The following is a 27,969-nucleotide window of genomic DNA, read 5'->3' as shown; positions in this document are numbered from 1 at the left end:
AGAGCAGCCCGTCAAGAGAGCCGAGGGAATCCAGAGTGAAAGCAACTCGCTGGATTTACCTGCACCTCCTGCACTAGTGCAGAAAAGTGTAGGGCAGAGTACTTCCGGCATGTGTATCGTGATACGACTGGAAGTACACTGCCCTGCATTTTTCTACACCAGTGACGGTAAATCGAACGCGCCTATTAACAATTCGCGTAACGCAAAACAATAAACTTACGAAGACAACCAATATACTGTGAGAATATTATGTTTATTTACACGTGATATAAAAAATGGAACCTTGAACTGGGATGAAAACTCACAAATTCCATCGAATCTTATAAACAGCCATAAGCATACCTTCAAAACTGTCAAATACAGCCATTCAGTTGCTTTCCTGAAATCATCCATTCTTTAAAGTAGCAACAAGCAAACATGCGCACAAAATCGCTAGTACAAAATCTGGTTCGGATGGTTGCACTCGACCAGTACACATACACGCACATACACACACCCACGAAACACTGCAAGACGTTACAATACCATATCACAAACTTCCCTCACACATCCAGGAGGGAAATGTTTTTTTTTTTTCTTTGTTTAACACAACTCAGTCACCTGAACTGATGAAATAATGTTAATAAATTTTAATAGTTTGGAGTTCCTTGTGCAGCTATGGCACATCGTGACCAACATACCAGCACTCGACTGAACCGCACCCTGCTAACACGGGACCCCGTAAAGCGTGCAGCGGTGCAAACTGTCAATTTCTTCCACAGGAAACTGCACACCCGGAGGCACATGCTACACCTTGGAGTCCCCTTGGCTGAGACAGTCTGCTGCTCGTAGCGCACCTTCATGCCCGTGTTGTGATTTATCAGCCGTGCCAATGTCTGCCGATCAGCATCCAGTGCACTGCACCAGCACAAGTCCTAGTTTTGTGGCCCTGCCTATGCACGTTCATCCAGGGGACGTGCTGACTGAGCTTTGTGTCATGCTGGCAGCACATCGAACTCGTCGCTCACATGCACGCTTGGCACACAGATGTCGTCGATGATGGGGGTTGCCTTGACGTCGCAAAGGCCGAGTTCTTTGAGCTTCCACTCCCAATCCAACTTCTGGACGGCATGCAGGCTTTCTGCCTCATTGTGTTGCCGCAAGAGCATTTTCTCCTGCATCGTTCCAAACCAAAAACAGGAGTTAACCAACCATTCCACATCCTGGAAAAGCTAGAATGCCATTTGTTTTTCGCTTCCAAGATCAACTGTATATTTACGTCAATTGAAGAGGCCTACGTATGGTGCTGCATCGTCAGTGAGGCTTGCCAATAACCCCATATCTGGTTTCTCTACCGCCATCGCTCTAACTACTTTCAATCTATCCGAGTCAAAAGCAGTCCAACTGTATGTAATGTAGAAGTAGCACAACACTAGCAAACCGCAAACTGTCTTTCGATTTAACACGTGTTCCATTTCTCTTTTTGGGGAAGTGCTCATGTGACCAAGAGGGAGGCGGGAAAGTGGGAGGAGGGGGGAGCCGCGAGCCGCACTTTAACACGCGAAGAGCCGCATGCGGCTCGTGAGCCGCATGCAGCTCCACCCCTGAGGTAAAATATGCCTACCTATTGGCGACTCCAGCGAAATCGATGCTGTATAGCGGCAGCACCGAGCAGCTCAAGAGGGAAGGTAAGTAAGATAAAGATTTTAATGGCGCAGCGGCAACGGAGGCCATAATGCGTCATCAAGAGATGAGGTCGTTTTGACCGTGTTGTCTGCTATTGCTGCTTGGTTCTCGTAGGCAGCATAGAAACAAACATAGTATCCAGTAATTATTTTTATGCTCCCGCCGTGCTATTCCTACGCACTGACTAGAAGGTTTTTACCATAAAAAAATTGCTTTGCTTTCATAAGTAACACAGATTCTACGCTGCAGTGCAAGAAATTTATGGTGGTCCGCGAGGTGAACGACAAAAACGACCTACAATTTTTTCTGACCCACCCTATAATTCGCTGGAGTCGCGAATAGTCATTCAGGATAAAGGCAGGGAGAGTCTTTGCAGGCCCTGCCCCTAGCAGGAGAGTTGGCTTACATCCTTTTTAATAACTCTGCTCAAGGCACTAACATAATGTGAAACTCATAAATGCCATAAAAATAAATTATTAAAAATATAAGAACACTGTATTTATACAAATGTCAAATACAATTGCTGTAGCGCATCGCTACAGCTTGCTCATCAGAAACTCCCGCATGCAACATTGAACGAACCTAACAAACTGCTACTGTTATTTACTGATAAGCTGCATGAGAAGAAAAATGTTGTGACAAATGTTTTCCCTTCCACAATGTTCATATTTTATAATAGCAAACACAAACTATCCATGCATCTGTTCACTGTATGCTTCTTCCCTAATAATTCAGCAGTTTAGATTTCCTACATTGTACTTTTATACTACTTCGAGCAACAACATGTCGCCAATTCTAACAGCAGAGGGCTCATGCCACTGAAACAGGGTGTGGTCAAGCATGTTCCAGTGGCAGTTTTCTTTTTACAGATTTTTCTAGACTACATGCTTCCATTGGTTGCAAAGTGAGACAATCTAGCTCGTTGGACAGTGGTGGTGTGCCTATTAGTGTGCGCCCTGCATTTTTATTCTGAAGGCAGCTATAAGATCTTTTTGACGTGCAACAAAAATCTCAGTTGCATGGCCCCTTCTTGAAATAAGCTTTCATCAAACTGCAGACATCGCGGCCAGGATTCAAACCAGCCAATTGAGATCCGTAAGCCAGCACCTTGCCTCCGAGCCACCGAGGCAGCTGTCTCCACTATCAGAATTTAAAGTACCAAATACAGTAAAGGCGCCGGTACAACTGCATCTCCTGCCAGTGATTTATACTGTTATTGTAAAATTGTCCAGTACAGAGCAGTCTCGCAATGATATACAGTAGTCTAATCAAATCTTAGAGCACACGACTGATGAAGCACAAGAGAGTTGTGAAGTGAGGGCCCAAAACATGTGCACGTAAAACCGAATACAACATTAATTACCCACGGAAGTATTTTGCCAAGTTCCAAGCTCATGCATGCTGATGCCCAAGTGTGATCTACAATAGGAATAGGAGAATCGTTTTCTGTCCTTTGCAGAGCGCGAAAAACAGAAAATGATTCCGTTTTTTTTTTTTTTAGTTTTTTTTTTTTATTTAGCAGCTGACTTAATGTGTAATTAGGAGTAGCATTGCATCTCCATGTATTTTTTTTTTTTTTCAGCAAAGCACTGTGCGTTGGATTTTTTTATTAGAATTACATGAATTATTTCTCTCTTCCTCCACATTTTGTGTATTTGCCCCCAGACCTATAATGTGAGCACAGTCCTTTTTGGCATACCCAGCGACCTGGTGTTTTACACAGCCAAACAGCGAACATTGAAGCACGTTTGTGCAGGGGGGCTATGCAAGACGGCAAGACTTAGGGACATCACCTCCTGCTGCGATGGGTCAGCGCTGACCGATCACAGCAGGAGGCTTTTGTCCCGATCCCTTCGTCCCACCTCGCACCACTGTCTTGCATAACCCCAGACTGGCTCAACAGGTGGCATATTTTCGAGTATCATCCTCCCGTGACAATCTCAAACGGGGATGTGAACTTCGTGCAGTCAAAATTACCGATAATGATCTGCAAATCCTTTCTGGAAATTTTATCCTCAATATGTATGAGTGATTTAGGAGACTAGGAGCTGATTTAAACAAATATGTTTCTATGGGACATAAAAGACTTCTCAAACATATATAAATCCGTTAAAGCCTCTTTTATGTGATGTACAGCAATTTGGTGTGTCTGTGTTCCAGACAAAAACAAAATACACAGGGGAGCATGGAGGAACTATAATGATCATGCACTCAGACCATCAGAAATTCACCAATTAACTGGCTGCCATGTCAAGTAGAGCATCAAATACTTTTGTTCTATAAAACAACAAAAATTAGTATGAGTGTTGCATATTTACCGACATCTTTTCAAGAACAAACTTTAAAAGACAGGATATGCCAGTTTATCCCTGTATGAAAAAATTTCCATGAAAACGAGTAAAGATTTGAGTGAACAATTTTGATCACTCCTTTCTGCACAATTCTTTGCCTATATCACGGTGCTGGTGTAAACAATGTTGATTAGGAAATTAAGGCATTGTGATTACCGTAGAGTGTTTCTAAAAGGCTTGTCCTATATATTCCCAAAATTTGGAAAATATTGGTTTCGCTAGCGTCGTCAACATATATATGGTGAAGCATAGCTCGTAAAATATATTTCACGATATATATATATGTAGGGGTCCTTCCTATTCGGGTTTTATATTTTTCAAAAATCAAGGGGAGGGGGGGGGGGGGGGGGGTGCAAATCGGGCACTTCATTCCAATTTGGTAATCGGGGAGAAATCTGGTTTTTCTATCAATTGCTTTGTAATTAGAGTTTTCCTGTTTATATTTAGAAGTAAATATGTATAATTAATGTCAGAGTATTGATCAGTTGTATTATGAATATTCTTTTTCCAACCAAGTCATTCAAGTACACAATACAGCCTTCTAACATGCATAATATTCATATGAGAGCTCACCTGGTCTTTTTGATTTTTTTTTTAAACCTTTTTGCTTACAAAATCATCTGCATGCGTGGTGGCATCCCTGTCTCCATCCCAGACCTGTCCAGTTTGCAGACACCATGATGGGAAATACGCCAAGAAAAAAAAAAAAAAAAAAAAAACAAGGACAGAGAAGTGAAGCACACTGGACAGGGCATAACTTGCAACTTAATTTTAATAGAACACACACATAAAAAGATTAAAACCGCACATGTGCACAAAACTTACATTTAGATTAAAAATTTTTAAATGTTTTTTTTTTTTTTAATCTAAATGTATCCTCTGTGCACATGTGCAGTTTTTATTTTTTTATGTGTGTGTTCTATTAAAATTCAGTTGCAGGTCCTGTGTGCTTCTCTTCTCTGTCCTTGTTTCTTTGGCATATTTCCCATTATGTATCCAAACCAACCAGCCCAACTCGCAGTCTTAATATAGATTTTGGACATACAGTATTTGAATTGAGAAAACATTCTTTTAACATCACAGCTTTTGCAATGCACAACAATGCCACTGGAATCTGTTGCTCTTGCCAAATCAAAGTTGCTCATTATTTTTGTTGGTTTTGCACTATTTGAAATGGACAGGGAAGAAGGGCTAAAGATAATTCGTAATGGACATAAAAACAAAACTTTAGCACTTGATCTGTCACTGCAGTTCCGTGAATTCAACAGAATCTAGCAACTTTTCCGAGCTCTGGAGATAGCATATGTGTTCCTTCCAACTTTTTGTTTCCTAAGGAATATTTTTTGGAGGAACTTAATTTGAAAAACGGTAAAATGCATTTTCTAAATTTGGGTAAAAACCAGATTTCACTAGATTTAAAAAAAAAAGTGTTAGGGTGTAAATATGGGGAAGATAGGGCTTGACCCAAAAACGGAGGACCCTATGTATGGTGAAAAGATGCATATTCCTTGGTTTTATGCACTGTAAATACCTTGTATAAATCGCGCAACTACAATTTCTTTCAAGACTGTGATGTTGAGCTTTAGCAGACATGGGCACTTTAGGTGACCTACCTCACTTTGCGACGTCCTTTCAATTTAGATAGAACTAATGTGACTAAGATAAATTAAAGTTGAGTTATTGCATTTTCACTGCTAATCTAATTTTTGTTTTTTTCTGTTGCATCGAAATAATTTAACGCAATTTCTTGTTTTTGTTAAGTGAAAACACACATTCACTGTATGAACGATGGTCTTGTTTCAAGGGAGGATATTGTGCACATTTGAAGGCAAAGCAAAAAAACACAAATATCGGAAGGCAACGCAAGAAAACACAGATATAAAACTAAGCTAGAGGCTGCATGACCTTCTATACCCTACGATAGCGCATGACCGCTGTACAGCCTCTGTCGGTTGTAAAAAATGTCCCCACTTCCTGAAGCCAACGTCGTGTGGTAGAGTCCCTATACATATTTTCAAATACGGCCTCCAGGCGCTGCCATCTTGATTGCTTGGGTGCGCTTGGGCGCAACCATAATCCGATTATGATGTCTTGCTAAGGTGCCGTAATCGGATTATGGCCACCCCAAGCGAGCAAGATGGCCGGCGCCCTGAGGCTGTACTTGCGAACGCGTGTAACGAAGACAAGCTAGCTCGATTAGAGTGAAGGGTTGTAAACGGTTAAGGAGAGTTCAAATAAAATAAAAATTTGACTTTTAAAAACATTGACATACTATTTTGCCACATTTAGAAAAATGAGCTCCATTTGTGCATTAATAACAAACCTACAATAATGGCTAAACATATTTTTCTTATATATTCGTAAAATGCATTTAAACATGATCATTTTGACATAATTTGCACCGTTTGATAAGTAGTAGGTCATTAGTAAAAAATTTGTGAATGTGTCTCCAAAACGTGTCTGATGTGTTTTGTACATTCTTTTGCATGGGAATTTTTTATAGTAATTTTTAATATTCTGTGTACATATCGTAAGCCTTTCGTGAAATAAAAAAAACAATTACTATGTGCATGCTTCGGTGTGGAATTGACGGCCGTGCAAGGTGCCACAGCGAAACCTTGGCAATCTCCACACCTTGAAATTTTATATTTTTGGAAGAAAATTAGCTACTGCATTTGCATACTGCTGAATGATCTTCCCAAGAACATGACTGTAACATACATTTTTTACATAAATATAAAAAATATGACTTGAACCCCACCACTGCACGATCCGACGTAAGAACACCCCTTTTATCGCTTTATCTATACAATATACATGCTTGGGTTCCAAACCATGGTTTTCTTTCTAGGTGTCCGAATAGTGGTTTGAATCAAATAGCACAGCGTCATTCCCAGCATAGATACGGCAAAGAAAACCGGCAGGTCTTGGTTTCCCCTAGCGCTGTGAAGGCTATAAATGATGCAGTGCTATTCGATTCAAACTACTATTCGAACACCCCTAGTTTTTTCACTACGCTAAAAAGTTTAATTCTTTCAAATTGTTTTATTCCAGAGACTTCCCTACCAGGAACTATATAGATAGCAAGTAATGTGTGTTCTGTACACAAGAATCAGCCTGTTCGACCTTACTAATTACAATTCGCAGATTAGAAATATCGAGCTAAACAAGAGTACAACTTTTTAGGCAAGAATCTAGTAGACACAAGGAGAGAGCACTGAAAAGCTGTATAAATTAGACACAACAATGCAAAATTCATGCACATAAATTCGGCCCATTCATGAAAACAAAAAAAGGCAAGAATATCCCAAACCCTCGTAGCGACGCAACTCCGAACAAAATCATTATAAACAAGTGAAGGTGAAAGGGTAGAGAAAATCACACAAACCTTAGTCTTCTCCCACTTGTCTTCTACATCCTGCAGCCACGACAAGAAGAGACGTCCGTTATACCTAGAGCGCACGTTCTTGTCCTTATCATCCTAAAGCACAAGAATAAAATGATGTCCAAGTGCACCAAAGAGCAGAACAACAGAGACCACCTGACATAGGAGGTGAACAAACAGTACAAGCTTAGTTTGGACTTGCCTTTTTCTCGGGAAGAGACTCTGGGCTTTTGATGCATATCTGTGAAAGAGCAAAAGAGGGAAATAAAAACCAGCAGAATGGCGGGGGCAGCGCCTAGAGTTCAGATTGAGAGCTACTGCACACGAGTGCAGCTTGAAAGCTGTTTTCTCATTTCTCCTTACCATAAAGAAAGGAACAGACACTACTTCAATCTGCAAGTGCCTCCACTGAAAGTTTTCACACTTGATCCATAATTTAAAGCAAAAGCTGCAACCACAAGCTCGCATCAGAGTTTTAGAACGTCCAAGGGCTGCAGAAACTTCCCCCGAGCCGACGAGCTTGTGCCCAAAGCCACGGCTTCTACTTGAGTAAAGAGTGGTCGGGGCCGCTCGGGCTGAAACCTGCCCAGGAGTACTCTTCAGAAGCAGACAAACAGTGAGCCCAGTTGGACCCACCTACCTGCTCTGGTTTGAGAACGTTGTAGATCTCCTCGTCCCTGAGTATGCTACAGGCAGAAAGAGGCACTGCCTGGTTCTGGATTGCACGTGCTGCCCGTCCATGCACTCGCAGGATCTCCTGTTCAGCCGAGAGCACCAGTTTCTCCTGGGAGAAAACGAGGCTGTGAGCACACTGGGCTGCCCGCGATGGCACCTGCACGACCGACACTTGCCCGCTCAATCAAGTGTTGCAGTCGCAACTTGTAACGCTCCTGTTCTTGTTCACCAAACAGCTCCTTCATGGGTGAGCCGCTCAGCGACTGTGGCAACGAGATCTGAAAAGCAGGAAGCCTTTGCACATGGCCACTTTCACGTGCCTAACAAAGCTAGAGATTGAATCGAAAAATTTACTCAACCCGGCTTTTAGTTTGCGAAACTTACGACAAGCCCGCAGTCTGGGGACTGTGGGCTTGTCGTAAGGAACTTACGAGCCTCGTGTAGGTATTTCAAAAATACACCCACAAGCATCTGCTCACTGCATGTTCAATGACTGATTTTTGTGCAGCAAAAATAATGCTTCAGAATGACAACTAATTAAACTCCAAAAAATAAAACTTTATGAAATAAAAAAAACGGTCCTCGGTGCCCCAGCCTGTAATAGACCTCTTTCAAAATCAAAACGATCCAAGCGGCGTAATGTCGGTCAACCTCAATTCACGACATCAAGTCAAAACCAAGTACTGTAGTAGATGCATTTTCAAATATGTGACTTTCCTTACATTTATAATACTGTAGGTGTAGCCTACAAATACGGATGGAATACAAAGAAGTACACTGATCCGGCCATCCTGTTCCGTTAGCTCCTCAAAGCACGAGGCTTCATAAATTATCCGTGACACGAGAGGGTCATGTTGCACTCTGGAGTACAGCCAGGCCGCCAACGCTGCCGGCTGTACTCCTATTCTTCACCAAGTCTAAGCAGGTCCTTACAGCCATTGGAGGTCCGTGTTTCAACGGGGGGCTTTCAGGGCGATCAAAACCGAAACTGTGCCACTCCTCTCTATGGGCAATCAGGTACCATAATGCAACGTACGCAGTGTTGCATGTGGGGAGTTTCGAAAGCCCTCTATTCTAAGCTATTCAATGATGGCGGCTAGAGACCACCAGTGGTCCGGCGATGCTCACAGCAGCCAAGACAACTCACCACAGGCACGGAGAGACGCGACGATGGATTTCCTTCGAGCACGTACGAGCCTCGATTGAGAAGATAGTCCTTAAAACCCTGGGGTGGTTTGGGGTGTACTATGGCCATGGCCTGCCGCCTCTTCTCGACCTGCCGGCGGATGTCCAGAAACATTTGAAAGCCGTTGGCCACCGGCTGCAGGCCGTCCTCGCCCAAGGGAGCCGGCTGCGGTGGTTGCGGAGGCAGCCCGCTAGGGGCCGGCAAACTCCCGGGGTGGTGCTCCTCCCGCGCCCGTAGCTTGCGCTTCCGCGGGTGCACTTCCGTCGAGGCCCCTTCCTCCGTGGCGTCGTCGTCGTGCGTCAGCGCCGCCCGATGGCTGCTACGGGTCACGCGCTGGCAGCGCTCTTCCTCCCGCCGTCGCTCCCCGGCCTCGCCGCCACCTTGCTCGGGCGATCCTTCTCCCACAGGCTCCGTTGAATTCACCACATAGGGCAGGGCCGGCTTGGTGGAGGATACCTTGCGCTCCTTCGAGCAGGCCCCGCTGACCGGCTCACCAGCCTCCAGCCCACCCACACTGCTGGGCGGGAGAACAATCTTGAGAGGGGGCACTTTGGGAGAGCTCCCGTGCCCGTTTCCCGACGAGGAGCCGCACGACGCTTCCTGGGTCGCCAACGCCTGGTCCGTGTCCATCTCTTGTTCGCTGGGTCCACTCTCCGTGTCCGAGCTGGAGTTGCCTCCTCGCTTTCGAGGCCCGCCAAAGTTGGACTCCGCCTCGGGCCCCCGCGAGTGGGCCTTCTCGCCTCGAGACGGACGCGCTTTCCCTGTCGAGATGCCGTTGTTGCTGTCATTGCTGCTGCGCCTCCGCTTGCGTAGCGGTTCGTCCGAAGCGGCCTCGTCGCAGTGTGGCTCTGCCAAGGAGCCGTTGAGCGTCTCCCCCGTCAACACCGGGGTCTGCTCCTCGCCGGAGAGTGCCGGGCTGCTTGACGAGACGACGTCTACTAGAGCGGAGCCCCCGGCGGCAGTGGTCGAAGGCTCCTCCTTCTTGCCATTCAGGTCGTACGCGTCCCGACCCTGGGCCTCCATGCTGACGCAATACAGCGGGTATTTGGGTGCAGCAGTGGGAGCAGACACGGGGCTGTGGCTCCTGGATGGCCCCTTGTCATCCCTCGACCGGACCGACTGGAAGCGCAGCGTCAGGCGAGATGAATCGGGGCTGCTGACAGCTGCAGGCGAGAACAAAGAAGAGAGTGGTCTTACGACGGTCTGCTGGGCTCCCGACACTAGCCAAGCGCTTCCCTCTTTTCTCCCATCACATTAACAGTCTCGCCGTCAACCAGTCCTGCTATCCACTACCTCTAGGGTCTACAGTTATTCGTTGGAGTTGAGCCAGGCAATGTGAGAGAGGTTTTTCACCCTTTCAATGGGTTGTGTATTAGTGCATAAACCGAGGAAACTAACATTTATAAGGCAATGAGACCGAGAGATGCAGACCTAAGAAGTTTAGCAACACGATACAAATTTTGCAAGAAATCCAGCGCTATAGATGTGGACGTCAATTTCACGCACAAACCTTCTTCCACCTACGATTTGTAATAGTGAATTGCCATTAAAAGAGTGCCGTTCAAGTGGCGGAAGCGTTTGTCTCTACTTAACTTTATGTGCATTGATTGGATTTGTCGAACGAAGTAGCAAGCTTGCACAGCCAATAAAAGACGTTTGCCAACGTTCCGATGTCTAACTGAACTGGTGAGTCGTACAAGCTGGAAGAACAGTTTCATGTAACCGCATGTTGTCTAGATACGAATTTAGCAAATCAAAAGGATCTTGACATCAAGGATAGACCCCAATATCATCTAGATATGAATTTAGCAAATCAAAAGGCTCTTGACATTAAGGATAGACTCCAATATCAGACTTTTCAGCATTGAGATGCACACCGTAATCATCAACCGATAAGACAGTACCGGAACTTTTTGTCAATTTGGTAAAGGTTGAGTACATCTCCCAGAGCTGGATGTTATGCCATAAATGATAGAGAAATCGTAGTTTCATAGTTTCTGCTAGCATCCCGAGTAAGAGTTACGACAGTGCATAAAGTCTTTTAGAGACCACACAAGACACAAAAATTGTAAAACATTGACTCAGAGCATTAACACTTTATCAAAAAGTCACTATGAAGATGTACTTGTTGAGAGAAATGTCATGCATCGTTGGGCAATCTTCTGTCATGCATAAAAGCCTAAGAGCCACTGGTCTACCATAATCTCAGAACTAAAGCTATGAATGAGGCAGGACAGAAGTAAGAAGAGACTAAAGTAGATGCTGTAGAGTAGAGAAATGCTGACAGGTACTTGGGTCCTGCTACTAGCCCCACCAACAAGGTGACAACAAACACAAGAGGGCATTCCAAAAGGAGCTTTCTTGCCAGTGGTAGCCATGAGAAAATGTAAATGCATTGAAGTGAGAAGGAGACAGAGGAGAAAGTACAAGCCAAAGAGAATCCACTCAAAAAGGAAGGGAAAAAGAGGCCTGCAAGTCAGGTGTCTGAAAGAGGTTATTCTAACTCCAGGCAGCGCAAGTACAACTACCCTTCCGACAGCCTTAGAGCCCCCCACAAATAATCGAGCAATGCTGGCTCTTCCAATCCCCTCAACCGGCTCCCAAGAGCACCTCGTAGCTCGAAGGCCTTTGTGCATGCACTAGTCGGCCTGCAAGGTGCCAAGAGCTGAAGAGGAACGCCAGAGATAAACGCCTCCAGTTCAGGCCGGCCCCTCGTCCCCAAAGAAGGAAAGCTGGGAACAGAGTCAAGAAGAGGGCAGGATGGGGCCACCTTTCTGCATCTGACTTTGAGCTGGGTTGTTTTTCATGGCAGAAGGAAGCGATGGCGTCGCCTCCTCCTGCTGTGCCGCCTTCGCAGCGGGCCCCACTTGTCCAGCGGCGTCCCTTCCAGCTGCCGATACAGGCCTGCGCGCAAACGCATGTGCCCGCCAGCCGTCAACCTCCCAGCCCTGCGCAACCCCGCCAAAGCCTCCAAGCCACTGCTGGGCCGCCACGCAGACTGCCACACACTAGAGCGCACAAGAGGGCAAAGCTGGCACACAACTCGCGGCATTTCCGATGCCACGGAGGATTAATGCGCATCAGCCAAGCTTCCGGGGCTACCGGAACACTAAGGAAGGAACACTCGGTAGCGGGTTGCGTCTCCCACAAGCAGTAAGTGAGGGCCAAGCATCTAGCATACCAGTGCACGTGTAGGTCTTGAATGTGACATTCAGTGCCTCAATGACATCGGGGTCCCGTGCAAAGTCCACCGGAGTGCCGCCACATGCGTTTTTTGCGTTGCGGTTAGCACCATGCTGCAGGAGTAGGGTCACAATCTAGAATCAAAAGACAAAACAGATAACTCAGACATCTTGACAAGAAAGCACAATGTAAAACAAAAAGTAAATGCATGTTACTAGTTTTCCCCAGCTATTAAAAATATATTTGGCAGATATAACCTTTTCCGATTAATAAACCGCTCGACACCAAGGAGGACCTAGGTCAATTTATTGGTACTGACAGCTGTCAGAACCAATATTCTAAATGCCTCCTATCAGACCTATATTTCAGGACAAGATGTCCTTATGCAAAGCAATTGAAGAGTTCTAGTCACTGTCATAAGATTAAGAGAAGTATTCAAATCCCATTGCCTGAAAAAGTATTTATATGCACAATTAATTTGTTCACAATTTATATAAGGTGATGATGTCATAATTTCAAATGCTCAGCATTACTTGTTGGATGTTAGTTCTGTAGTTTTACTACAAAACATATGCAAACATGCCAAAAGAGGCGCACGCACTGGGACAATGACACACTATTCCAACTAGTAGGCTGACACGACAGTACCATTAATGATTGGGTGCAAGGAGAATGCAAGTTTCTGCACTACAATAAAAAAATACCTGCTCATCAATCTTTTTTTAAAATGGACTTGTATTTAAAGTAGAAAGCAGTTTTTATTTAGAAAACTTATTTCTCAATGTATTGATCACAAAAAAAGAAAAAGAAAAAAAAGATGGACTATTAAGCAAAAGACAACAAAAGCAATAATAATGTGCAAAATCGTAATAACAGTGAACTCCAGTGTCTCAATGGCTGGTCTCCCCAACCCTCAAAGTTAGCAAACCTACTGACATAGGCACTTCCATGAGCTTGAAACTTTGTGAAGTGTTAGTCCAACAAGGGAAAAGATTATGGATACGGTATTAATCACATCTAACCTTAGCACACGCTAATCCTGCGGTTGGAGCGCTTCAACCTCTTTCCAAGTTGCATGTCTCTTTTAGGAACACTGAACTCGATTAACTGTTGTTCTGTCCGTTTTTTTTTTTTTGTTTTTTTTTATTGTCCTACGTTTCAGGGTTACTATGGATGCCATGCAACAAATTGCCCTAAACCCACCTGCTAGCCTTCTCGATGACCGAAACTACACATACAATCCCTAGCACACCGGTTATGACTGATTAGTGATAAGACTGCATGAGGTCAGACAAAAGCAAGCTGAACGCGAGTCTCAGCTTTAACCACAGCAGATGCAGAAAATAGCGGAGAAGCTCTTCTTAGAAACTGGTTCAGTGCAAGGTACTAACTTAAATTATCTAGATTGCTGTTGCTGCTACTATACTGAGCAGACAGCAAGACTGCGCATGATATGAGTGCCCCCACCCTCCCAAGCATTTCATTGCATGCAATTTATGAGCCAAGATTTACATTGAGGCAAGCCCACTTCATAGCATTAAATATTATGGGGCAGCACCTGTTGCAAGAAGCACTAAGCTATTCACTATTCTTTGCTTACCCTAAAGGAGGTACTGTAGCCTTTGCTCCAGTACCTCCTTTAGAGCCCAACTTTGGAACGTTTGCTGGCTGCCAGATTTAAATGTTCCTGCTATTGGCAATATGCGTGACAAAAAACGCCGCTGTGGTCAGCTTTCCACGACTGGCCAAACAATCACTACAACGTCTTTTGCAGGACTTCAGAGTCACTAGAAAGCTATGCTCCGATAACAAAGACTTTTCCCTTATTATCCGACATCGCCATGATGGTCATTCGTTCGTTGCAGTCGCACAATGTGTTTACATGCCAGTGGCTCGTGGGCAGCTCCATTTTGGTGCTTACGAAAACAGTTAAGAGCAGTTGTGGTTCTCAAATGAAAATCTTTGCATGGCAGATATGGTCAATAAATCACTGCGGTATCGTCATACTTTGCAGTGAACTGTTTTAGTAGTTTTTGCAAGACAGAAAGCACCTTTTGCATCTTCTATCAGGCAGATCGGCAAAAGCTGACGACAACTGGCAACATTGATTCTACACACCAATATGGCCGAGATGTCGTTACATAGCTTATGTAGTTACTCTACAGTCAGTGACAGGCTGAATTCAGCAGAGCCATGTTGGGAGAGTTTGACCAGTTTATGATCTCGCCGCTGTAACGTCCCCTTCCTGAATGAGCCAATCGGCCCGCGGCACAGAGTGAGAGGCGTGATCGCATGCGCATGAACTCCCAGCTGCTCCCACCTTAGCGGGGAGGGCCGCCATACTTTCATTCATTCGCCCAGTGAAACGCATGGGATCAACATCCAGATTTCGCTTCTTTAATTTCTCAGGCTCTGGCAAAAAAATTATATAGTGTTATTCCAATGTGCGTGAAGAAGCTAACGAATTAAGCTTTCTCGACGTTAGAACGCAAACTTTTACTCGGGCGAAAAAGAAGTCGGCTCGTAGCAGACGACGCATAGCCTCAATAGTGCTCTGCGCCGAAAGCGTGTTGCGTCAAAATGGCAGTAGTTTCCTCTTTGCCCCCTCCTTCGGCGCCTTCCTCCCTTTCCTTCATTTTTCTCCTCTTCATTGCCTTCGTCACCACACCTACTGGCAGAACTCTCCCAATACACAGCTCTGGAGTTCAGGGGGAAGCTCCTGCCACTTCTTTCCACGTTGGCAGAGCGAACGTTGGAGAGGAGGTGACCTCCTCTCCAGCCTTGCTCAGCTAAATTGGAAAGAGGTGGGAGGAGCTTCCACTTCACTCTTAACCAGTCACCGACTCTAGTAGGATTTGTTCCGCTTTCATCGTCGGAAATAAGGGCAATGTCAAACTGTCAACTTTGGCGGTGTTGATTTAAGAAAGCAAAGATCCCAAGCTTTCAATATGCTTTTTACTTATGCACATCACCGAATTGGTCGTTCACGATTGATAAGTAGCAGCCAAAATCACAATTTGTGATGCCACGGCGAGGCAAACCCTGGTCGCGACGTCACGGATCGGAACCGCTAGAGGGTGCCATCAAAACATCTCGGCACTACAGTGCAATGCACTAATAACGACACCAGCTATAACGATTTACTGCTTATAAAGATCAGTGTCTTGAGCTTCTAGACTAGAAACGCTCAGTTTCTAGTCCAGATCTAGAGCTTCTAGACTAGAAACGCTCAGTTTCTAGTCCAGATACAATGATAACCGGTAATAACAATTGCATTTTTGGGTTTTCTCTCTACCGTTATAAGTGGATAGCACTGTAATACTATAATTGCAAGCCTCTAACTTCTTTTCAACTGAAACATTAAGGCAAAAAGAAAGCACATTTCTTTGGCATTCTGGTATCCAACAGCAGCTAGGGAGCAAAGCAACATAAATAGTAGGGCCAGAGGCTGACCTCAGACTTCCCACAGATGACCGCGTTGTGCAGTGGGGTTTGTCCATTGAGGGACGGTGCACAAACATCTGCCCCCGACTCAATCAGCATTTTAGCCACCTTAAACCATCCAAAGTTGCATGCCTCATGCAGCGGTGTCAAGCCTGAGTGGGAGGCAAGCACAGCATTCGGAAGCAGAAGCACCAACACCATCAGCCAGCACCAGGAGTCACATGCAAAAAGCTCGCCAAGCTTGTTATGACATGAGGCACAAAACAAACAGGTACACAAGGACAGACTTCAAGGATATCTTTAGACAACCCACCCTCGAAGAGCACATGCACAGAGATAAACAGACAGAATCCAGCATGCAACAATCAACTGAGATTGGAGTTTTGCTATCATTCGGTGAGGTGGGGAGAAAATAAAAAATTCACTATTTTCAGGGGGAAATTCAAAGGGCGTCAAAAGCCCTAACAGCTGGACAGCCATTCTTAAAATATTTACTACTAATTTGAAGACTCTCCTTATGGTATAAAACAGTTACAGATTGCTACCAGTTTCTATGAGCAAAGAAAGTGGCCATTCAGATGTTGCAACCACAACAAGTTTGATTCAAATGGGGAAATAAAATGTTCAGTTTTCCTTTCGAGTACTCAGCAGGAATGTGCACTTTCAATGACAAATGGCTCGCATTATAACACTAATACTGCCATGCACTGAATAACATAAGAATGTGCCAAGTATTGCAGCTATGAATAGTGTCTGACATGCCTACCCCAGAGAGTGAGAAACTTTGCACCCGACAGGGTATAAAACAGGTACCCAATCGAAAGAATGCTTATAGCATCCTCGATCATGCGCACCGGTGCGCACCGGGGCACTGAGGTGCGCCCCTCCATCTTCGATCAAGTGCACCGGTGCGCACCGTACGTCCTCGATCAACGAAGCGCACCCTCCCGGTGCGGCTTTTCGTTGCCCCAACGCGCACCAAGAAAATCGGCGGTGCGCCGGGGGGCAGTCCCATCAGGCATTGCGGCCAGGAGCGGGAATCGAGAAGATGGCGGGAGTAGCAGACGCGCAGACTATCGAGATGGCGATCTTGCAAAAACGAACACGCCTCGCAGCTGCACTTCGGGTCTTCTGACGGCGAGACGACGAGCTTCTCACCATCGCCGCGATTACTGGCGATTGCTGCGGTGGCAAGGAGCGCCTGAAAAGCACGAACTTCGTGGAAAGCGGCGCGAGGCGTTTCGATGACAGCGAGGTACGGCTATTATCTGGTGTTTCATTTTCTTGAACTAATAATGATGGCCAACATATACATGTGGAATTGTCACCCCCTTCGTGACCCCATCGACAATCACGTCCACGATGTTTATTTCTGTGGGACCGTCAAATCCGCGAGTTAAAAAATAGAAGAAATTGACAGTAGACGGGCACCGTGCGCTGACCTACGCAAAATAAACGAACAAAACGCAAAGTGACGCAAGGTGGAGCTCGCCGCGGTGCACCGGCGCGGCGCAGTTTGTCCTCGATGTTGCACCGACATCGCGCTGCACGACCGAGGAGCGCTGTGCACTGTGCTGGTTTCAGGGCGATTCCGGTGCGAGTTGATCGAAGATGCTATTAGATGCCCCAGTTGTATTGTAATTTCACCACTGAAAATAGTGCCCCCACATTACGATAGTCACAGAGCTTGCAACACAAAATAGCTTGTCCCCTGAATAAACCCAAAAATAAATTTTTGACATTTATGTGACAAATAAACAACGTTCATCTGGCATGCTCCAGTGAAGGGGTTAAGATCAATTTAGACTACCAATGGTCATTAAACATGCAACCAAAATCTTGGTTACATGGCACCTTCACCACACTGAGTCTCCATCTAACTGAGGGCGCCTCGGTCGGGATTTAAACCCACAAACCGTGGATCATAGGACAGCACTTCGGCCTTGTAGCCACCGAGGCAGCTTAGTGAATTTGAAAATGATCCACAGCTTTGTAGCATTTTAAACAATCAGAATTGTTCTGCTTCATCATTAACACACTGAAAGCAGTGCAGCACATAAAAAAAGTTTGTAAAAAAAGAAGAAAAAAAAACATTACAGTTATATACCTTTTGAGCGTATAAAGTGTACATTAAGGAATAAAAACAGTGGGTCCTTTCCAGAAACTCTCAGCCCTCCAAAGCTATCAAGACGATAAAGTAGTAGGGGTGTGCAAACACAAAACAAATTGGAAAAGAGAAAAAAACAAAAAAAACTTACTATCTCGAATAAAATATGTAGTGTCACAAGCAATTAGAAATGACAAAAGCATCCTGCCAAACTCAAGATTACATACAACTAAAGGGGAGACATGCAATGGACAAACAGTGACGAAATATGCTAGTAGGAAGACACAAAAAGCAATTCCAATTTTGATTAATCATGTGCTCCAAACAAGCTCAGTTGCTCAGGCTATCCACTAGTCACTGTAATATTTGGTAACTGCTCACAAATGTTAAACCAGTGCAGCATATTAAAAAGCATGTAAAAAATTCTAGCTATAAATTCAATAAAGAAAACTTCTACGCCCCTACAGCACAGATGCACCATCACCCATGCAACAGGAAGTGACACACATGTACAGTAAACACACAACTATAAGCTGCAGTGTACTTGCATGCAAGAGGTAGTCTGTTCCTTTGCCAGTGAGGTAAGAGATATTAACATTGTTAATTGGCTTTGCGTGGTGCTTTAATTGCTTGAAAGCTGTGTGAGCAGCTGTCAGCCGTGGCCAATATATAAGGGCTGACCCTTTAATTTTCTAATGTGAGAAATGTGAAGGCAGTGTAACATACACCCTCAACAAAGGGCACAATGCTATTGTCGCACAAGGGCACCACCGTCGGCAGATCTTGCCAGTGCACCATACTGCTTTACAAAGCAGACGACAAAGAGGTTGGCATGCACTGCTAAGCTATTCGCCACCACTGCCTGGTATTACAGGAGGACACAGAGATACCCAAGCTGAGAAAACAAGGTGAGAAAAGGTTACCAGACCCGCAGTGTCACGCGAGTTGGGATCGGCTCCTTTCTTGAGGTACCGCCGCACGCTGGCAGTCTGGCCACTGGCTATGGCAAGATGGAGGCGCCGGAGGCACCGCTCCTTCTTGCTGTGCTCAATCAACTTGGCCAGTGCTCGCAACTTTGTCTTCGCTGGAGCAGCAATTTTTTGCGCCAGGGTAGCATCTGGACAGTGAAACAAAGCACATACTTAGCGCACATGTGAACACAAAGACCACTACAACTGCAGGCTACCAGCAGGGTGCCTACAAGCTGCAAGTAAAAGACTAAAGGACGTGACGGAGATTAAAAATTTACCAAGAAGACCACCTGCATGTCTAGCAAAGGTATTCTGGGAAATGACTCTAGCACATGAAATACCTGCCTCTCCTGTCTAGTGAATGCATGATTTTGTGCTCTTTTGTCACAACACAAAATCTATATTCTGAAGGATATTTCCAAGCATGACACGAAGGAATGCATCCAAACAAGTCTAAAAAGCAGTCATAAAGTACACAATAGGCATGCTTCACAGCAGTGGCATCACTAAGGTCAGCGGCACCTAGGGCAGTGATCCGCAACTACATTCCCCCCCTCCCTCCTCCTCCCCTTTTTCATGGCCCGCTGCGATACTCCATGGAGCGCCGCACCCGGGGACGTCCGCACCCCCCCTCCCCCCTTGCGATGCCACTGTCTCAAAGAATAGAAGCGATTTCAAACTTTTTGCCAATTCAAGGCACACACATGCTTCACTTTTTGTCTCCCTCAGTACCTACAAGGATGGCCGTAACTACCAATTTTCTCACTTTGTTAACTGCAATGCAACAGACGCTTACTCTTCACAAGCTTACCTCTACTGAACAATACTACAATCGTGTTAATAATTAGCCTTTTGCATCCCGGGAATCAAGTTAATAAAATGATGTGCAATAGATGCTTTTAGGCAACAGTGCGTGGATGCCACCCTAACTGACCATTCTTAGTTTCTTATAGCTCAGGCCACTTCATGTCATCAGTATGGTCAAAAGAGATGCAGAAACGAATTGTCTAAGAGATAAACATCTGCACATACCCCAGAGTCTGCACCTGTGCCTCAACAAGATGTCAGGAACACAAGCCGACATATAATCTTTCATGCGAGGCCCGACTCCCAAAAACAATTCCTGATAAAAAAAAGAAAAAAAAAAAAAGAATTCACGCCTCGAGATTAATTGTTGAATTCACCAACCTTACTAAAGGTGAAGCACCCCACCACTTTCCCAAGGAAGGTGCGAGGGCCAGCGCTGACCAATCGCGACGACAAATAAGCAGCTTAAGCCACCTATCCATCATCGCAATTGGCCAGCACCGGCCCTCATGCCTTCCTTGAGGAACTGGAGGGGCGCCTCAATTGAAATGAGGTTTGTGAATTCGGCAGTCAGTCCACTACTTACTAGTGTGAACACAAAAATTACTACTTCCTTCCGGCCTTGTGGACAAGGAATATTAATTAAATAAAAAAAAATGATACAATCATTACCAGCACCAGTAGGAACGTAAATAGAAGAAATGGTACATATCAACTTGAACCACCTATTAAATGCCCCCTTTCAATTGAGCTCCAGTCACCTGCTGAACTGAGCAATGTGGCTTCAAAACTGGCTTGGTATCCATTTAACCCGATGGGTGGATTTCAATTGCACGTGCTTGCCCACACAAGCAGGATCATTGTGGTGGCAAAATGCACTGCCTACAATTGTGTGTCTGCACGTCCTCACCTAGCGGAAAAGACCCGAGGGACATCAGCAGAGGCTATCACCTATTCAGCTGTGCAGCAAAATCTGACACTGCCCGGTGGCCAAGATGTGCAACAGACGGAAAAGGATTAAATGCACAAGATTGACACAGCCCGGTCGCCAAGTAGTGTAACAGACGAAAGAGGATTAAATGCACAAGATTGAAGTTGCAAAGAGCTGTGGTTTTTCAGACACGTTAGTGAGCGAGTATAAATTGCCACGTACCCAGCTTTTATCCATTTTGTTTTTGTGCCACTGGAATTATCCATCATTTGTGCATGGGCAGTGTGCTCTCAACATAGAAGTGAAACTAAGGGAACACAGCTTGGCGCGATATGATGTCTACGACTCCTCTCATCCCTGCAACTGTTCAATGATGAAGCGAAACTGTTATAAGAGGAATTAGGTTGAGAATGGTTTCATATGTTTGCATCGTAGGACGACGTCAAATCACCTAATCTGTTGTATACATGCTTTGCACGCCACCACCGGAGACGAGGGGAAGGAGGAACTCCTCTCTCACCGGGATTCTCTCTTGCGTGTCCCAGATGTAGCCAAATGTCGCTATTCTCTCTCTAGAAGATTAACCAGTCACTCAAAATTCATACAAAAACAGCTTCCCCCTCATTCTCTTCCGTGGTGGTGCGTAATGGAATGATATGACGTCAGTGCAACACATGCATGGACGTTTGGACAGCGAAAGTTAGCCTATCCCAAGGGACATCCAATGATTCTGCTGTAGTCAAAGGACACAGTCGGTGCAGTACGACTGCTAGCCTGGCGTCTTTAACGTGCAACATGCAGCAGCGATACATGAATATACACCAGTATCCAGATTGAAACAGACAAGGGCAGATGTCCTGGGTTCTACAGTAAGAGCTTTCACTCCACATGCTTAGAGCCACAAGGGGTACTATTTTAGCGAACCAAGGTACTATTCATTTCTTATTATTGATCGCACCTGCAGTTCAAACGAAATAGAAAAGTCCCTCTTTGAAGGTACACTCCCGATTCCCCCCCCCATGATCAGACTTTTCTTCATTCACCAAGCGCATTACACCAAAGCCCCCAATACAAAATATCAGCGCGTGATCAGGACCACCACCATTTCAGCAAGCTATGTACGCACAAATATAAGCATTCCGGGAACTTTCCAGACCACCACAGCCTTCTCTAAACAGATGTAAAATAAAGGATACGAATCGGAACGACATATAGAGCCCTCTAAATTCACTCGTACAATAAAAAAGTAAATACAAAAACAAAAAAAAACGTCAGTTGCATAATGCCTGTCCAAAATGTCTCGAAGGACAGTTGCATATGGCACGGCAGATATTACGCAGTTCAAAGTAAGCTCGATACGCTACACGCTGCTCATCGAACCAAAAATCACTGTCTAAAGGCCAAACCCACCTGCTCCAGAGCTTTAAAGAGAGCAACCTGTGATCAGCCGTCTTCGATAAAGACACGCGAAACGACGGATTCCTCGACGCATCATGGCTTCACGGAATGAAAGGCTCAACGCCGACCGCGTGCATGCCATAGAAAAGCGACAGCTCCGATAAATTCACATCATCTGTCGAACGCAGGATAAAAGGGCCGACCCGGAACACAAAATGAACAGCTCAAGTGCGCGCGGATTAAGCTATTTGTAATCCTCGCGTTCGCCGCGAGATCCCAGAGAGGAGCACGTCGGCACGCGCAGTCAGTTCGGATCACTCAACAATGGCTGCTGTAAAGTAAAAGAAAAGAAAAATAATACTATATGGTACAGGGTGATAGGATGGTTCGATCCAATAGAAAGGCTTCTAGGTACTTTTCAGGTACGAAATACAGCCAGATTAACCGATCAAAGACCGAGCACGCACGACATTCAACGCTCCAGCACAAACTAAGCCTAAACTCGTTCTCGTCAACTATTTGTGCCATTGAAAACCAGCTTCAGTACTCAGTCCGCCGTGCAAGCACTGGCAGAGGAATAGTTTCGAATGCAAATTAACGTTTACCTCGAACGTTCTGTCTGTTTATCCCGGTGTTTCACAAGTGCTCTTTAAACGCGTGCTCACAAAGAAAGCAACCGAAAAAAAATTCTTCTCAGCCAGGTAGTACAATGTTGTTAACTGTCCACTTGCTGCTGCTGAACCCGCTGCAAGCCTGCTGCAAGCCCGCTGGGGCCACCATTGCGCTCAGAGCCATATATACGGCCTGTGCGCCGCCGCGCCGCGCCGCCGCCGCCGCCGCCCTGCGCCGCCGCCGGGATCCCCAAAGCAAAGCCGCCTGTATAGTATACAGGCGGCTTTGCCCAAAGCCAGCACGCCGCCGCCGCACAATAAATCCGGCGCGCCGCCGGCGCCGCTATTTTTTTTTTTTTTTTTTTTTTTGGGGGGGGGGGGGGGGGTATTGCTGTTTTTTTTTTTTGCTTCTGTATGAGTTTTACCTACTATATTATGCATAAAAAATTAATAGATTTTTTGCCTTTCATTTTTACTCCTGTAAATATATCAATAAATGTATAAGTTCCATAAAAAACGGAGACACGGAGGGATGAAAAAAAAACAGACAAAACAACAAGTCTCGAACACCGTTTGTAGATTATTTGAAGAATGAGCGTTGTTACATATACCGCAAGACCCTCACCACCAAAGAAGAAACACCTCCTCTTCACTAGGTCACCGAGAGCCGGACACTCAGACAGAACCCTTATGATTCATGATTCAGACATATCTAAATGATTTACACCAACCAGCCACCCTGATGACCTCGCTTGAGGGCTGACCAGCCACATGCGATAACAGGCAACACCAGCTCCTGCACAGCCCTTACAATTCTTAGAAAACAGACACAAAAAAAACGCTTCATATCACTGTCCAATGCCAAGGACGGTGTGCTTACTCAATTACCAGAGGTCAAAATACGCATGGTCTCCCTCAGAACTCTCCTACCATTGCTGATTGTTGGGCGAGTTGGTATTGTGCGTGAGAAAACATGCTTGCGCTTTAAGACATAGACAGAGGAAGAACACCACAGAGCGCTTACTGTCAACTGATTTAATCCAAGAGCCTCAGCGTAGATACACACTGCGTCACCGCACCACATCTCAACCAATCCGTGGCCCCGCCGCGGACCGCAAATACACTAACTCTTTTTCTGCAAAGTCAATTGAAACCACGCAAGATTGCAGGTGCAAACCATTATTTGCTTCTTCCACTGTTCATCGCTAGGCACAATTAAGACTGTTAGAGAGATAATTGAGGCGGACGCCATTAATAGTTCCGGCACGTGTTGTGCACGTGTTTTTTCCTGACACCCCTGAGGAACACCCGAAAAGGAGGTTAACCTTTCTAATTTGTGGTGAGCTTTGAAAACTACATTTACACCTAATTTCTTTGCCACTGATATAAAGTCATGAGAGATTCCAACGTAGTAAGGCACACACACAACATTCTTTACAACCGGTTTTTTCCACAGGAGCCGGATTAAACGTACGTTCCTTACTCCTTGAGCACAACGGTAACAATCCCATCCTGGTGTAATTGTTAAAATGGTTGTGAACGAAAATTGAGCTTGGAAGAAGGTGTTGTCGGTTTTTATCTAGAAATGCTTGACGGGAGTGGAGCAACAGTCAATTGCCACTCAAAAACTCTGAGCAACTGATTGAAATATTGAATCCGTATCATGGGAGAAGGTGCGATGTGACAGCTGCAGGCATCAAGGACTTATGTTACTCTATGGATAAGTCGGAACTGTTAATAAGGGTCAGGAGGTGGTGTGATGATAATCTAGTAAAGTTGAAGCCTGCCACTGGGATTGATTTAGATAGTTTTATCAGCATTCTGGAGTTTCATTTAGAGTTCACTGCCGTAGACTTTGATGGTTCTCTTTTTATTCAAAACAGGGTGTGTGTATAGGGTCGTGAATTGCTTCAGTGTTGTCCGAGATTTCTTTTTTAAACGAGACTTATGTACACGTTGACACGGTTGTGCGGTCCTTGTCGATTGGACCGCACAACCCTGCCATCGCAACAGTCGAATTAAGTACTTATAGACATACTGTTGCACACGGAAAAGGGCCTGTGCTGGAGGTACGGCAAGGAATCAGTCAAGCCTCTGTTGGCAGCTGGCAGCTGTCACTTGAAAATAGTTAAGAGTGGTGTAATTGCGTCTGCGATGGATAACGCCTGTAAAGAATCTCGTATGTTTTGGGTTGGTGAGGCAGTTGAGTTGCAAAAGATGCGTCGTTTGGAAGCGGGCCATCACTACGATGTAATTGTTAGAGTTGTTCTCAAGGTGCTGAAGGTTGAATCCGGCTCATGTGGAAAAACCGGTTGTGAAGAATGTGTGTGTGCCTTACTACCATGGAATCTCTCATAAATATATCAGTGGCAAAGAGGTTCCGTATAAATTTAGTTTTCAAAGCTCAGCACAAATTAGAAAAGTCAACCCCCTTTCTGGTGGTCTTCAGGGGCGCCAGAAAAAAGCATAAGAACCCAGATGTAACTTTTCAGGTAGGAGTGGTGTAGGGGACCCTCTCATTTCGTCGAAACTCGTTTCGTGGAATTACGTATCGCAGACAACTTTTCATGGGCACACGTTTAACGGACACACGTTTTGTCGACACGATCGTTTAATCGACACTCGTTAAGCAAATTGCACACTGTAGGGACATCTCGTCACGCGTGTATCATATTAGTAAGGGTTCTGATGGAGTTGCCTGTAATCGCATGTGGCTGGTCAGTCATCAAGCGGGGTCGTCTGGGTGGCAGGTTGGTGTGACCACGAATCATTTGGATCTGTCTGAATGTCCGGCTTTCAGTGACCTACACTCTAAAAAAAGGGTGTATTCTTACACCCTTTGTCCCATATAAGACACCCCAAAACGTCAGACGTCGATCTGACAGCTTTCACGATAGGCCGTGAGGTACACGTTATTAAAATAGTTAATGTACGTTTTACTGACTACAAAAAAAAAAAAAAAATAATAATAATAATAATCGGGGTTTTTTTGGCCCTGCTGCGAAACCTCAGTGTTTTCTTTCTGTGGTCTTTGATACATACTTTAGCTATTTAATCAGTTATATCGCTCCGTTAATCAAGCCCCTTCTAAAATGTATGGCCGTCTGTGCGCTGTGCGTCAAACTAAAGTTTTGGGGTGCGTTATATGGGACAAAAGGGTGTATGGTGATACTCTTTTTTTAAAGAGTTCTTTTTTGGTGGTGAGGGTCTTGACGTACATATAAGAGCGTTCCTTGTTCAAATAAACTATTCCCGTTTAAAAAAAAAAAAAAAGTTTTGAGCATTTATTTATTTATTTATTCATTAAAGTACCCTCAGGGCCCGAAGGCATTACAGAGGGGGAGAGCACATACATGAAACAAAGATGTTCATATACGCGACGCAAAGTCTTACAAGATTTGGTTGTCGGAGAAAAAAGCGATGATTTTGGCGCTGGAACGTGTACGTCTTGATAACATATATAGTAGAATCTAGTTCTCCACATAAAGGTGGAAATTAGTAATGGTTCGCAAGGAGTCGGACTCTTTTTACTAGAGTTCTTGACGTGAAAACGGGTATAAAAGCTGTGCTTGAGACTTGTTGTCTTGTGCGTTATTTTTATCGTTTCGTGTCTCCCGTTACTATGGAAGTTCTTCACCAGCTCGCCTGTGTTTTTAAAGTGTTATAACGGAATGAACGGTTTTGTAGACCGTAAAACGATTTAATGAAAACTGTGAAATAGTTTGATACAAGAGGGCTATATTCGCGTCAGTTCTTTCAAACGTATTTTATTTTGATCCACACGCCTGGCTTGTTCCTGTCACATCGTGTTTCTAGGGGTCCTTCTTTCTCGTTTCCACGCCGAAATCCAGCATCGGGGGTCGAAGTCCAGCCCGCATCCGGTCGAGTCGGGGAGGCTCTCCTTACCGGTCTTTACCGCCAGAGTATTTACTTACACACCCGAGCTCAAAATCCTTGCGCCCTCGCACATTTTGTTACCTCTGTTATGCGTCTAGCCATCGTGGAGGGCGGCGTCGGCGTGATGCGCTTGTAATAGGAGGATCTGCCGCGGTGCAAGGCGAGTTGGATGAAATCGACGCCAATCGCTGCAAGTTGTTCGTAAAAAAAAAAAAAAAAAAAAAAAAGGCTATCGTGCGGCAGTTTGTCGGCAATGCGGTGTGCCTTGCGGGGTAAACCCAGAAATGGTGTAGGTTTGATTGTTCACGCAGGCCAAGTTTCGAGGTAGGAAGGCCGTTCGTGTACCATACCCTGTCCCTGACGTTTTGCATCGTAGGAACGCTTCATGCCGTGAAGGTAAGCGAGGTTCGCGTTTGCCGCGTCGCAGTTCGCGCGGACGTCGCCGACCTCGTCGACAAGCGGGGAAAATTCCATTGGTCGACGTGGGCCAAAGTTGAACAGGGGTGCTATGTTGCGCTTTTTGCACTCCCAAGAGACTTGGAAGAGGGAAGTGACGTCAACGACTAGAGCAAATGAAGATTGGATGTTGACAGAAGAAAACAAAATCGACATCCAATCTGCATTTGCTGCGTTGTTGACGTCACTTCCCTCTCCCTAGTCTCCTGGGAGTGCAAAAAGCGCAACATAGCCCCCCAGGAGTTCGAACGGTGATGTCTGGAGTCCGGCGTACGGCTGCTGGTTCACTTGAAAGCTGGTTGCCTGGAGATAATCGCTCAATGCTCGATGTCGCCGCTGACGTTCTTTCGCGCAGACATGGAAGGATTTTTCCGTTGGCGCGTTCGACCAAAGCCGTTAGCTTCGGGAGCATAAAGTAGAGATGCTCTGAATGTGCCTGTCGGCGAAGTACCGCGAAGCCGAACGAGAGGTTAGGGACCCTGCCGTTGTCGCGATGATGACGGCTTGCGGCGTACCGAATGAGTACAGAGTTCTATAAAATCGAAGGACGTGCTCGGTCGACTTGTTAGGCATGGGGCGTGCGACAAACGCGTGGTGAGGTGGAACGCAGTGATAAAATACCTGTTGTCGTAGGTCCTCGTCTTGCGGAGGATCTTGCGCCGCGGCTGCCAGCCGGCGACATGTTCTCTTACAAGCGAGAATACACAAGACGCCGAAGCGGCCGAAGTACCTGATTCTTTAACGCACGCACTCTTCAGCACCCGCACCCCGCACCCCCCCCCCCCCCCCCCCCCCCCCCCCCCCCAGCGAAGGCACCTCTCCAGAAAAAAATAAAATAAAAAAGTGTGTTCCTTTTTATGGTATTTGCATCGTGATTTCCAAATTCATACGACTCCCTTTCT

General features: G+C 45.4%; 1 protein-coding gene across 5 annotated transcripts; it reads right to left on the bottom strand.

Annotated features, from left to right (window-relative positions):
• Positions 1 to 234: 234 nt before the first annotated feature.
• LOC8043055 (ankyrin repeat domain-containing protein 12) lies at positions 235 to 27,968 on the bottom strand. Of its 5 annotated transcripts, none has more exons than XM_029988352.4 (10): positions 22,709 to 22,820; positions 18,925 to 19,113; positions 12,444 to 12,579; positions 12,033 to 12,166; positions 9,224 to 10,425; positions 8,253 to 8,354; positions 8,042 to 8,185; positions 7,604 to 7,642; positions 7,405 to 7,497; positions 235 to 1,154 (listed from the first exon to the last, which is right to left on the bottom strand). In XM_029988352.4, exons 4-10 carry the CDS (start codon positions 12,067 to 12,069, stop codon positions 975 to 977), a joined length of 1,797 nt encoding a protein of 598 aa, XP_029844212.1. In that variant the 5' UTR covers positions 12,070 to 12,166; positions 12,444 to 12,579; positions 18,925 to 19,113; positions 22,709 to 22,820; the 3' UTR covers positions 235 to 974. The 5 variants fall into 5 exon arrangements, with proteins under 5 accessions (XP_029844212.1, XP_040360276.1, XP_029844210.1 ...); XM_040504342.2 differs by lacking the exon at positions 22,709 to 22,820 and adding an exon at positions 22,116 to 22,584; XM_029988350.3 differs by lacking the exons at positions 12,033 to 12,166; positions 22,709 to 22,820 and adding an exon at positions 27,689 to 27,968 and having other exon boundaries at positions 18,920 to 19,113.
• Between the last annotated feature and the right edge of the window lies 1 nt (position 27,969).

Source organism: Ixodes scapularis, unplaced genomic scaffold (assembly GCF_016920785.2).
Source record: "Ixodes scapularis isolate PalLabHiFi unplaced genomic scaffold, ASM1692078v2 PGA_scaffold9__187_contigs__length_104089568, whole genome shotgun sequence".
NCBI lineage: Eukaryota > Metazoa > Arthropoda > Arachnida > Ixodida > Ixodidae > Ixodes > Ixodes scapularis.
This window is presented reverse-complemented; position numbering and strand designations above follow the sequence as displayed.

Coding starts and splice junctions, on each gene's coding strand:
- LOC8043055 (XM_029988350.3), bottom strand. CDS start 27,749: ATGTCGCCGGCTGGCAGCCGCGGCGCAAGATCCTCCGCAAGACGAGGA. Junction 10,426..12,443: donor CAAGACCTACACGTGCACTG/GTATGCTAGATG, acceptor TCTCGCCTGCAG/CTGTCAGCAGCCCCGATTCA. Junction 1,155..7,404: donor ACAAGTGGGAGAAGACTAAG/GTTTGTGTGATT, acceptor GGAACGATGCAG/GAGAAAATGCTCTTGCGGCA.